At 30.3% G+C, this 13814-nt stretch overlaps 2 protein-coding genes across 2 annotated transcripts; one reads left to right on the top strand and one right to left on the bottom strand.

The window, feature by feature from the left end:
- Positions 1–773: 773 nt before the first annotated feature.
- Positions 774–9174, bottom strand: LOC111708496 (uncharacterized). The gene is made up of 21 exons (XM_023481894.1): positions 9076–9174; positions 8668–8708; positions 8239–8313; positions 7901–7956; positions 7555–7640; positions 6896–6962; positions 6698–6782; positions 6483–6540; positions 6365–6416; positions 6028–6099; positions 5265–5354; positions 5018–5096; positions 4883–4937; positions 4724–4775; positions 4388–4451; positions 4076–4264; positions 3475–3555; positions 2724–2775; positions 2320–2387; positions 918–960; positions 774–850 (listed from the first exon to the last, which is right to left on the bottom strand). The coding sequence occupies exons 1-21, from the start codon at positions 9120–9122 to the stop codon at positions 808–810; spliced, it is 1455 nt and encodes a 484-aa protein (XP_023337662.1). The 5' UTR covers positions 9123–9174; the 3' UTR covers positions 774–807.
- Positions 9175–11222: 2048 nt separating this feature from the next.
- On the top strand, positions 11223–13563 carry LOC111708484 (uncharacterized). The gene is made up of 3 exons (XM_023481879.1): positions 11223–11328; positions 12040–12174; positions 12232–13563. Exons 1-3 carry the CDS (start codon positions 11232–11234, stop codon positions 13425–13427), a joined length of 1428 nt encoding a protein of 475 aa, XP_023337647.1. The 5' UTR covers positions 11223–11231; the 3' UTR covers positions 13428–13563.
- Positions 13564–13814: the final 251 nt, after the last annotated feature.

Here is a 13814-nt window from a genome sequence, read left to right as displayed (position 1 = left end):
TAAACAAACGATCTTGAACTTGTCAATTCCCGTTTCTTTGGACATCCGAGCTATGTACAGCTTTTTTATGAGGAAACAGTCCCAAGATACTGGTGGGGACAGACTAAACAGTCCCAAGATACTGGCGGGGACAGACTAAACAGTCCCAAGATACTAGTGGGGACAGACTAAACAGTCCCAAGATACTAGTGGGGACAGACTAAACAGTCCCAAGATACAAGTGGGGACAGACTAAACAGTCCCAAGATACTAGCGGGGACAGAATAAACAGTCCCAAGATACTAGTGGGGACAGACTAAACAGTCCCAAGATACTTGTGGGGACAGACTAAACAGTACCAAGATACTGGTGGGGACAGACTAAACAGTTTCAAGATACTAGTGAGGACAGACTAAAGGAATTGAGTTTTTGCCACAAGCTCTGATTTTATAATCACTATATCTTTGGAACCAAATGTTGCAGACCTTAGATATTTCAAACTATGAATTTTGTTAGATCAAATAATCTGAATTTGAAATATCAAAGGTTTACAACATCGGGTTCTAAAAATATTGAGGTTTAAATATTTGATTTTGTTCCAAAGACTCAATTCCTTTGCCAAAGAAAACTTTTCGTAGCCACATGAACGCAAAAGAAGTGTTTATTGACCTCAAACTCCGATTTTCTAATCTTTACAACCTGTTGGTGCAGTGAACAGCTTGGTCATTTCAAACTTTTACAATTTAATCTAGTTATCTGATTCTTAAATTTGAATAAATAAAATCTAAAAATAATTATTTTCTTGCAAATTCTTTATTTCAAAAGTAACTATTTTCCAATAACAGATGTTAGGTATATCCATTCCAACGCTCTGAAAAAATAAAATAATTATTTTTCAAATATGTTCTTAGATTTTTTTTTAAATTTATGACTCTCACCTGTATGGGGATAATAGATCACAGTAATGCATACCAGCAGCAACTATAATATTTAGTTATTTAAAAAATATAATCAATAGCTGAAGTGTCCAGCGTTACCAGTGGAATTTTAAAACCACTTGAAAAACTTCGAATTAAAAAAAATAAAATAAATAGAATAAATATTTTTGATTTAGCCTATGGGGTTCCATTCAGCCATTTTTATCGAGCCGTTTTTCCAGCTCTAGCTAACATATAAATATATTTACAAATATATATGTATTGTATATATTTGAGGAAAGAGCTGTATATATATTTATTATATAGATTTCAGTACGCTAGCTCTACGAATATTTTTATCCGCTGTTTTTAACTAAAGTTTCAAAGTTTTCATTAAGCGGGGTAAGCTACAGGGTGTCCCAGGAAACATGACAGTTGGTAAATAGTTTTAAATGTCTTCTTCCATAATTTGTGAAGCTCTTTAATACCAAACAGAATAAAAAAAACATCGCTTGGTAGCATTATTATAATTAAGTTGATTTCAAAGCAAAATATAATCGAGTACAAGATTTTTTAAGCAAAATAAACCGCAAATGTCTTTAATATATAATACTTGATACGGAAGAAGACATAAAAACTATTCACCAACTATCATGTTTCGTGGGACACCCTGTCAGGTAATTTTTTCAACCCCTTAATAGAATTTTACTTCTTTCTTAAACTCAATTTCAGGGTATTTCACGGATCAAATTAATGGAAAAAAATGTTAACCTCTTGTGTTTTATATTGATACAAATTGAGTATTAAAAAATCAAAATTTGCCAAAGAAATGTCGATAAGGGTTGCTAATAAACCTCTAAACATGTTAAAGACACTTTTATACAAATCGTTTAGTTCCAAAATCTAAATAATAAAGCTCTTCACTTTATAAGTAAGCTAAATCTGGCAAAAAGGCTGGACCAAATTGACTGACATTTTGAGGGAACCCATTGATATCTTGGGAATAACATAAGCTATACTCGATTTTTATTATTTTCACGGACAACACCGGGAAATTCCGCTATTTACACATACTCAGCGACATTTTACAATTAGGACAAAAAAGCAGGACATCACAAATTCAACTGTTTCTGTTTCTCAATTCTCACTGCAATTAGGAGGATACTTTAAATCCGACCCAAAACTCTATAAATATGACAATTTGAATCCTGATTTTTGGTTTCTATAATCAATGGAGTATTTTGATGATTTACTAAATAATTAAGCACAGAAATAAGCCAGTTTTGGCCTAATAGGAACTCTGAATTCAAGAAAACGGACTAAACATGTACAATCGTCTCTGAAGTCTCATCCGTTGTGGTTAAGCCTGTTTGATACCATTTTATTTTATTTATTATAAGTTGGCTAAATTATATTTGCTTACCTGCAATTATAAAATCAGGTTCCGAGATCAGTGATGTGGAATAGAGACTAGTGTGTGTTTCATTAATTCTGAAATCATTAGATTATCATCATTTTTCTTTTGCTGACTACATGTTGATGATGCCAATTTTTATATTTACAAAATGAAGAAAAAAATTGAAAAGTAAATAAAAATTGAAATATTCTGTTATTATTACTAACATTAGGTGGAAAAAATTGGGAATAGGGTTTAACTTAATCTTTCCTTAATTTTGAGATCCGCAACCTTCATTGAAACATCCATTAAATACCATAAAAACAGCTGCGGTTAAATTACAAGGATAATTGATATGTGTCGATGTAAAACGACATTTAAATTAAAATTAGACATCTGTGATCCCTGGAACTTTCGTTTTTGTTTCTTACTTTTTATAATGAAGTCCAGAGCTAAACTCCCAGCCAGGGCCCCAAGGACTCACTGCAGTATAAAACATAGAAATAATTACAAAAAAAAATCTTTTTTGATTTTTATGACCTTTTTAACATGTACATATTCTGTTTACCGTCACATCACATCTTTTTAAAAAATTCAATTTTTTATAAAGATTCATACAAAAGTTTGAAGAATTATTTTTAAAGAGTTTCAGTATATTTTTCATTTTTCATTTTTCATTTTCATTTTTTCCCATTTATTAAGATACTTAGAGATACTCTATGGGGCAGCATTTGTTGAAAATTACAGAAAATTTCGTTAACAAGTGGAAACCCCCATTGATAGTTTAAAAAAATAAATCGTTAATAAAAAATGTAATGCAAATTTAAAGACACTCGTTGTGTTATATATGGATAGTATGAAGACAAATTTCAGTTGAATAAAAAAGTCGTCTTCATTACATTTGAAAATAATAAACTGGAAAAAAACAATAATTAAACTAAAAGTTCAATTCTTAGTTTTAAACGAACAGGTAATTAATGATTCTGTCTTTTTTTAACAAAGGAATGGACTAAAAAAAGTTTAAGCATGCCTTAAAACTGAGACATAGTTGAACCACTTTTCTTGATTTTGAACCAGTACACAAGAAAAATGGTTAAAGTTAGTCTATATGAGGCTAAAATATTTCTCGATTCTCATTAAATCAAGTCCCTGCAGAGCCTAATAATACAACAATGTTGTTACCTGAATCATCTGTAAAGATAAGTTTAGTTCCAACTTCATTAAACCTCTCAAGAGCATCCTCTGATGCCAAGGACATTGCAACTGATACAATTTATACTTTACGTTAAAAATGGTAACATTTTTCATAAACAGTCCTATTCTGAATAACTCGTGAAAATACAAATTGATTGAGAACTTCAAAGTCGCCTTTAACCTTTGAAATAGCTTGTGACATTCATTATATGTAACTTAATTTTATCAATATTTTTCATGCAACAATAATAAAAAAATAGCACTAATCCTGCCATTTTTTTGCTCTCAAAAATGCAAGAGATATTGAGAATTTTGTTTTAATTTCAAATTATAAAAATGTCTCATTCTGTACAGAAATCATTCATATCTCCAGTAATTATGAAAGCCAAAAATGGCAAACAACATTTTGGAAATGGCAGGAGTAGGACTATTCTGTGATTATTGTTTCATAAAAAGATATTGCTAAAATTAAGCTACCTATGTTGAATGCGGAAAACTATTTCTAAGTTCAAAGAAGACTTTGAAGTCATCAATCTATTTATATTATTCCAGATTATTTAAAATAGAATTGTAGTTGCATCTTTTTTACCTTCTAAAGCCTGAATATTGATATCTTTGCACTGTTTTCTAGGCACCTCAGGCAGGCAAAGATTTTCCCTCAAAACATCCTCAATCTTGAACTTGGCTTTAATCACTGATGCAGATTTTAGGGTTGCAGCATCAAACAGGTCCAGGTCATATTGGGGTTGGGAATAGGTGGTCACAACAGCTGTGCAATCTAAGAAGCATTAACATGTAATAGCAATCTAAATGAACGTAAACAAGAGTAAATTAATTAATCTTTAAAAATATTCAGGAGCTTGCTAATCTATCTTGTAAAAATATTTTAATAATAATTTACTTGCAGATACAACAGAGGGTTTTGCATCTCCAAGATCTTCAAATGGAACAACAAGATTAACAACCTGGAAGTAAAGGGGATGGATTACTGGTTTAAATTTGTCATACAATTGAAAAATTATGCAAAGGCATTTAAAGTTTCATTGTAAGGGGTTTGTAAATAAGAGAAAAACTAAACAACTAGGACATACAGCACCACAATTACTTCATATGATGAAACAGCGAATATGGGAACTAACAGTTTGTATAACATTGGCTGCTCGATGGAACCAAATTAGATTCACGTTTTCTTGTTGTTTGGATACCTGGGTCCTTGCTAGAATCTAGAAAAGATTACCTCAAGACCCTGTAGTTCCTCAGAACTTGAAGAAACCAGAATTTTCTGACCCCTGAACATTGTTTCTTTTCAAGGTTTAACAAACTTATCCTTGAGTTTTTCTTTAACTGATGAGAGAACAGAATTTAAAAAATTGAAAAAAGTAGTTTTTTATGTCACCTAATCATCCAGTTATCTTCCTCAGTTTCCATCAAAGATGCGGTAATAAAGGGGGCTAAGAAATTGGGAAAATATATTCAATTTATGGTTAAAGGATTTATTCCATTCTTATTATGTAATTCTGTTTTTGATTACCTAAAAATTCAGCAGTGTAAGCCTTTAATTCTTCAGTTTTTTCTAAAGCTATCTTGATATCAGTAGAATCAGATATGTCCTCAAAAAAGAATTGATTTTTAGCCAAAAATTCTGATTTTCAAATTCCTATATCTTTGGATTCCAATGATGTTGTAGAACTCTAACATTTCAAACTATGGCTTCTATTATAAACTAATACCAGTTTGAAAAAAACAATTTGCTAAACCTTAAAATAACAAGAACTCACTTGATTCTGAAGAATGAGGAAAGACTTTACTATTTCAGCATAAACAACATGGGCATCTTCATCTGACATCTTGGCAGCTATATCACGCTCCTTCATAAAGGTATCAAGTAGTTTTTGAAGGTACATGTGTTTAGTCACAAATCCTCATTTTTTATACAACAAGTATTTTCAGGTGTTTAAATGGAAATAAGCTCTTTACAAACCTTGTATCCATTATGATTTGAATCATGGTTTAGCCAAAAACAATAAGCTCTATTCTTGTTCTTGTTCTGATATTGAAACTCTTTTTGAATAAGATGTTCAATCAAGACCATTTTTGTTTGATATTGAAACAATATTAATGATGCATATCTGTAATCTTTCAGCAACCAAAAATGTCTAATCAGGGTACTTGAAGGCTTTTTAATGTATTCAAAAATTTTTCCCCATCATAAGACTTTCAATTCTGGGATCTCTTTTCTTACTTTTTTTGTCTAAAGTCTTGTAAAAAGATTAAGAGATGAGACACCCTATAACTCTGTAGTCATATGATAGAATCCAAATTTAAGACTTATAAAGAGGAAAAAGGTTTAAAAAATTCACCCTTTTTTTGACACAACCTGGATATATCTTTAAATTTGAAATTATGGACAAAAAGTTAGAGGTATCTCCGTTAATATTTTTGAAAAAAAACTGATTGTAAGTTTGGTAACTTCAATATCACAAACAAAATGTTAGGAGTTCTTGTCACACTGTTGCAGAATTAAATATCACATATATTCACCTTAACAAAATCTGGAACTTCCCCACTGCCAACTTGAGCATGGTTTACTCCATCAGCTATATAAACTGGATACTAGACCAGACAATTCTAAATTAAAGTAAAATGCTAACATAGGGGTATATATTTTTTCAAATTTGTAAAATAAAAAAAACGTCTAAATCAAAGCTTAATAAATATGCTTTTCTGATTTGGGGTCTTAAACATAATATATTAATTTTTGATTATTTTCTTTACCAGAATATTTTATTTTAAGGAAATGTGATGTGCTGTCTAGAACATGCTTTGATTTAATGATGATATATACTTTTTGTGTCATGTAATATTCATAGAAAAGTTCCTTGTTTGTAACACCAAGAGCGGTTTCAGCTTCAGCAGATTCTTTCCATTCCCTACAGACAAGACATTGTAAAAAATAGGAAGAGTGGATTAACCATAGAAAAATTTAATTTGGTTACCTGAGTGCATAGGTTAGAGATAGGCCATCAATACTGCCAATAACTGTAAGAGCAGGCACTAAATGATATTTGTTCAAAAGAAATAAAGCTTAAACTTAATTACTTAAATTAGTTTTTGCTCTAATTCTATTGTGTGTTTGTATGATAATGTCTAGTCTGAGAAAAAAAACTGAATAAATTGAATTTAAAATAAAAATCATCATTTAAATTTGTACCTTCATAACCATTGTCAATGCCAAACAAAAAATCAGTGAGATAGGATCCAAAGAGAATGACACCAGAATATTGTGCCATATTTTCCTGAATTCTGGTCCATAAAATCAATGCAGAAAGTATATATAATGTTTAAGAAAAATTTGGCTTTAAAGTTTAAAATGTGTAATTATGATTGATTAATTGATTGATTTCTGTTCCTCTGACTGAAGATATTGCTCCAACATAACTCCTCCCAGACTGTGTCCAGCCAAATACATCCTTCCCCTTAATTAAGTCAATCTATATTTCTAATCTATAAACTAAGTCTGAAAATGTGAATTTTAGCTGCCTCTTAAATTCACCAAAAACTGGTTTCAATTAACTTAAAACATTGAATACAATTTTAGTTAAACCAACCATATTTTAGCCGCAGCTTGAACTTATGCTGCAGCTTAAATTTCCGCCTCGGCTTAAACTTAACCACAGCTTAAATTCATGCCATGGCTCAAATTCTTTAAATTCAGCCACTGTAAAAAGTAATACAAAGGGGAGCAAATCTAACAGATGGAAATCATTTCTGGGCTTGTCAGAAAAAGAATTTTATTCCGACTTTTGGAAAAATGGAATAAAATTCTTTCATTCCATTCTTTTTTATTTAGATTGAAAATGTCTTGGTTTGTTTTATACTAATAATACAATAATTCTCAAACCTTTATTTTTTTCACTATAATAGAATATATTTCATATAAAAATTGTAAGAAAACAATTGAAATATACTCATAAGCCAAGAAAATACTGCATATTAACTTACATTTAAGCCATTATGGCCCTGTACAAATAACTTTTAACACATTAAGGAGGAAAAATGTATATTTACCCAAGATTTAGATCCTCAGCTTGGTCTCTGCAAGCATTTATAGCTCCAGCAATCTCAACTGGATTGGGTGTATCAAGAAGCCATCCCTAAGCAACATAGAATAAAATTCTATCCTTTTTTTCTAAGAAGAATCTTGATACATTCACATTTTACAAGATCATCTTAACCATAAATTTTACTAAATTAGCAACACATTTGCTTGATCATTTTTGGATTTTGGGTTGTTGACAGCACAGTTGAATAATTTTCAATCTAGAAAGATTTTAACATTCACAATCAAAATTCCCTATGTTTCCAGGAAAATAATTTTTCAATTTTTCAAAAATTTGATTTTTAGCTGGTATACCTCTGTTATGCCAAACCATACTTTGTTGGAGCCCATCAACTCTTGTATGCGCAAAGCTAGATTTACAGATAAATAACATTAACAAACATATTTGACATAGAATGCCTATTTAAAATAGTATTTAAATCTTTAAAAGAAAAAGGATTTATTTTGTAACACAAAGCTCTTGCCATATTAGTGCATGTTTTCGATCAGTTTGCCTACAATAAGTTGAGTTATCATGAAAGATATGCCGTTTACGATTATAGAAGCTCCAACCCAAATTTGTTTTAAATGATTTAGGCAGGGCTTTTATCAGGAAGATAATATGGTCATTAGGGAAATCATAATATTACTACCTAATGGAATGTATCTCTCTCCAGGATAGTTTGCTCCCGGGATCATTATAATCCCTATTTCTCCACCCTCAATCCCTAGGGATTAAGCTTTTAGTGAATTAAAAAAGGGTTCTTTAGCAATGTAAAGTTCAAATTGTTTAATGTTTTTAAATAATATTCATCCTTTAATCCAATTTGCATTTAGCTTTTTGGGATAACTAAAACTATTTGGCTGATTTTCTATTTCTCAATAATCTAATGCATCTTGAATTATGTAACACCTTAACAAACTATTTTGAAACATTCATAACATTTAAGGTTCATAAACTAATTTATAAATTACAAATCTGTTGAGGACAAAAATATAAGAATTGGTTGATTTGATTTAACTTTTTAAAGTCTTTTCATTTTCTTTAGTCAAAATTAACTCTTTTACTATAACTTACGTACCCATTGGTGTCAAAATCTCACACTTAGCAGCAGAACTGACCCTGAAGTAGAGTAAGAATTAAGAGGCTGAAAATGGATTTATGACAGTTTTTATATCACATTAAAGCAAAAAATATTTCATGTTAGCCAAGTTAAGGAAAATATGAAAAATATTTTGAACCAGTATGTTTCAAAATTCAAAATCTATATTTTTTAATCTTGACCAAAATTTTCATAAAGAATCAGATAGACTTGTGGAAAATTGCCTAGATTAATTAATTGCCACTGAGTATAACAATAAAAATACTTAAAAAATAATAATAATCAAATGCTCTTTCAATGCATGTTCAAAGTTTTTTTTCCCTAAAATTATTTATATATTTATTTATGTGACAAAAAGAATATGTTTTTTAACACTTTTGTTTTTACCTTTGATAAGTGGCCAAAAGTAGCAGTATGAATGTAAATTTCTCCATCTTGATTCTAAATAGGCACAACTTGAGTTTGGATTGAAGAGAATGTAAACTTAATTCAATTCAGGACCATCCCCCCTTAAAGGCTTTGACTGATAAAGAATGAATGAGAAGTTTCTCTTTTTGATCGTGAAGGATAAACACTTCTATTCATGTCCCTCTTTAAATGGAGGGGTTTCTTGAAAATGAAAATACACCTACAATTGACAGCCCTTGAGGGTAAAATTATATTTAGTATTGATTACTTTGGAGATTTTTAGAAAAATACATATTATATATAAATATTATTTCTTTCAATAACAATCAAGGATTCAAGGGGGGAGGAGGGTAAAAACATGTTTAAATGCACCCCCCCCCCCCATTCTTTATTTAAAGTGTGACTAAATCACTTCTCTTCACTATGCAGCATCCAGATAACAATTCAACAATGTTTTATACTTTCATCTCTTATCTTCTTGAACGCTTCAAATATAAACTAACTAGACGTAAATCATGACATAAAAGATAGGAAATACAAGCCCTTAAAGGGTCTGTAGACGTTTTTCAAGTGTTCCTTCAATTAAAATATTTAATATTTAGATTTAAAATGGAAGTCTTAAAACATCTGTCTAAAAACAATGATGGAATTAACCCATTCTTCAATCTTTTTTTTAATAAAAGTGAATTCAAACTTTAATGCAATAGAGAAAAGAATTATTAACCTCGAGATCAATACCTCTTAAGACAAAAAAATGGCAATAATAATATACTTGTTTACCAATAATTTACCTTTTAGCTCCACAGCTTATGAAATGTAAAATAATGCCTAAATTACATAAGACTATCATGTACATAATGAAAAATGTACACTATTATTACTTAATAATGGAGTCATTATTGTTCTATCTTTATCCTTCCTTTGTTCCTGAATCTGTTGTAAGGAGGCCGAGTATCGTCTTCTACACTACAATGTTTAATCCAATTTGAAATGGGATTGCATAAAATTAAATGTTTGGGAAAAAATTTTAAGTTCTGGGAAAATCATAAAACTTAGGCAGAAAGCATGAAATGTTTGGGACAAAGAATGAAACTGTTTGTTGTTGGTATTACTGTTAAATTTTTCATCTATTTTTTTATTTACTAACTAAATGATTGTTCAACAAAATTGTTTGTGCAGTGATATTGCTTGTTCAGTAAGTTATTTTTTTATTTTTTTTAGTAAAATGGTTTGTTTAGCGATATCATTCATTCAGTAAAATTGTTCATTCAAAAAAATTGTTAGTTAAGTAACATTGTTTGTTCAGCCAAATTGTTGGTTCAGTACACATATTATATGGTATGAAAAGGCAAAATAAGTAGAACAATTCTTCCCCATTTATTCTGTTTTCATATTGGTCTTTCACAAACTTTTTCTGCTTTGTTCATTAACAAATGAACGATTTAGAAAATAAAAAAACTAGCTGAGGCCAAATTTAAAGAATTTGAGACCCGGTTGAAATATGGTTAGTATCACTTAAAATTGTATTCAATGTCTTAAGATTTTAGCCGGGGCTCAATTGAAACAGGATTTTGGCGAATTTGAGAAATTTCAATAAATCGGACTCTGACTGAGCTAAAAAAAAGTTTAAAACTTTAATTTCACTAAAAAATCCAATTTGTTTGTACAACTTACATGTAGGGTTGATAATTGTTTTTGAAAAACGATTGTTAATGAAGGGTCATTGTTAATGATTGTTCATAAAATGACGATTTTTATAAAAACGAACATTTTTAAAAGATGAACTTTTTGATAAAACAATGGTTTAGTTTTCAATTTTTTGTCGTCGTTTTCAAAAGAAAACGATTGTTTTTCAAAAAAATGAAAACGTTAACATCCCTACTTACATAATATTTTTTTACAACAATATGTGTTAATAAAAGATTTAGTTTATTTACAAAAATTATGGCCATCTTTATTTAATTTTAACACGATAAGAACTATAAGAAATTTGTCAATGTCAATGTCAATGTCTTAAGGTAGTTTTGCATTATTGCTTTCAAATTTGTTATGTTTGTCTGTTTTATTATTACTACTTGTTTGAAAATACTATTTGACAATGCTAAGATCAAACAAAGTTTTTAAAGTTAGAAATAATGATTTACACAAAACTGCAGAGTATAGTTAATCAGTTCAACATGGACCAATACAAGGGTCTGGCTATATACTTTCTCTTTTACCTTTACTCATCAGGTAAATCTGCAATAATAATTGCTTTTCAAAAATGTTCTATAAATCTGAATCAATCAAAGCTTGAAATTGAGTCTGTATAACAATTCCAGATGGGATAAGACACTTATATGAATTATTTTAACTTTGAAATTAAGGACAACAGCCAAAGTACTATGGTCATAATTCTATAGGTTAAAATTTTGTCTTAATAAAGTTATTGATCAAAATGTTACTGATAAATACTCAATTCATTTACTGTTAGAATTTATTTATTCTGTAGTTATACATAGGAAAGAAAAAAATTTGTATCCCTCTGAATTAAACTATTTTTTTCTGTTCATTCCTGTGAGATCAGTCAAAAAACATCTGATGTTTTTAGATTCTCGTACTTAAAGTAAACTTCTCAAAAGGTCCAAAACCTTCTCTAGTACGCTAACTTTTAGATGGTAGAGTTCATGTCTAGGAAGGTTAAAATGTTCTCCTGTAGGCTGGTTTGTATGGAGGTTTTGCTAATCAGGCGTAATTATTGCAACATTTTGCAAAATTACTTTTGTAAAAATTAGGCGAAATTATAGTGTAATTGCGCATAGTGAATAATCTATTACGTTGGAAACCCTAAACTAATGATGCATGAAAACTAATTGAAAGTTAAAGATTGATAGCATAAGATTTCATTCTAAGACTATTTTATTCTGTGGATGGAAGATCCAAGAAAAACGTTTATTATTATAGGAGAATCCAGAAGTTACCTAATTCAGACTGCTATAGAAAATGGAAACAGAAAAGCAGGAAGTGAAAATAACCTAGCCTTTGATGTCAAAGATAATGATGAAGAACCCCAGTTGTTAGTAGATTTGAACCCAAAAGGTAACCTGCTTTTATTTGCTTGATAATGATGAATAAACCAACGTAATTTATAAATAGGTGCTGGTGCATCATTGAGAGCTCTCTCTCCTAAAACATCAAAGTTCTGCGATGATCCTGATCTCTTATCCTGTCAGATCGCTGACATTAGTGCTAATATTCTTGGAAAGAAAAGTATTCTGCTCCCAGGGAATATAGAGTTAAAGTTTAAGAATAAAGTTCCGGGGAATGACAATGCTTACAATTATGAAGGAGCTGGGTCCAGTCTTATTGTTATTTACAATCCTGAAAGCAGTGCAATGAGTGGAACAGCTACCCTAGCAGATGGAAGAACTTTTGTACTTGAGTACATAGGCGAAGAGGGGCATTTATGGAAAGAAATGAATATTCAAAAGCTTAATCAGCTTTCATATGTTAGCAATGGTAATAGAGGTGAAGGTAGAACTCCATTTCAAGATTTTATTGAGTTACCCCCTGGTAATATTAATAGACGAGAATGGAATCCGTTACTTAATGGAACAACAGACAATACTACCATGGCCTTTATATCAGTTAAAATTCACTTTACTAAGGAATTTGCTAGTATTACCAGCAACATTAATGATTTTGTGGATAAAATGCTAGCAATTACTAACCAAGGATTCCTTAACAGCAAGGTTCCAATAACTGTAGTAATGAATTGCCTAGAGGAAACTGGCCTAGAAGAAACAGGGTCTGCTAACTCTATGTTTGACAAATTTGAAAATTCAGAAAACTTGTATCAGACTGCAGATACTGCATTATTACTTGTAAAGAATTTGGGAGATTTATGTGGCATTGCATATACATATGCAATTCATGGCAATGCAATCTCTGTTGTACAAAAAAGCTGTGTAGAAACCTTTACTTATGGTCATGAACTTGCTCACAATTTGGGTTGCCAACACAATATTGAAGAAACCAAGAATCGGAATTTCCCACATGGCCAGGGAAGCTTTATTGACAATCCATATAACCCCTCACAAGGCTATCATACTATCATGACTTATTGGAAGAATTCCCATCCAATAAAAATAAACAGTTACTCTAACCCTGACGTAATATATCCTAGAACTAACACTAAAACTGGAGATCCAGAGAAATCAAACAATGCTGCTGTTCTGCTACAAAACCGATTTTTCATAGCTTCCTTAGGTGATGAGAGTCAACAATGCTTTTTAAAAAACTGTCTCAATGGTAAATGTAAAGATTCTGGTTTACAGATTAAAAATTGGTGATTTGAAAAGCTGAGTATAGATGGCAAAAACTGAATTTGGTTAAAATTATAATGTTGTGGCAGAGAAAATAATTAAACTACATTACACAATGTTTGTTTGATCATTTTTGGAAATAGAAATTATTTCAGAAAAAATATTTATTTACATTTTCATGAATTGGAGAAAGAAAAAAGAATCTTTTTCAGTTATTTTAGTAAAGAATGCTAAGGAATGGTATTAGTGTATTTTGAAACTGATTATAGAAACCATACACCATTAATCATAAATGTGCAGACTGTAGATAGTGTAGAATTGTAATATTCATGTTTATTTTAAGTTTTAGTTTTGCACTTTCTACATTTTACACATTTCTCATTAATAGTTTAAAGGGAGTGACAGGCCATGGAA

Source organism: Eurytemora carolleeae, unplaced genomic scaffold (genome assembly GCF_000591075.1).
Source record: "Eurytemora carolleeae unplaced genomic scaffold, Eaff_2.0 scaffold706, whole genome shotgun sequence".
NCBI lineage: Eukaryota > Metazoa > Arthropoda > Copepoda > Calanoida > Temoridae > Eurytemora > Eurytemora carolleeae.
The sequence above is the reverse complement of the archived record's forward strand: the minus strand, read 5'-3'. Positions and strand labels throughout refer to the sequence as shown.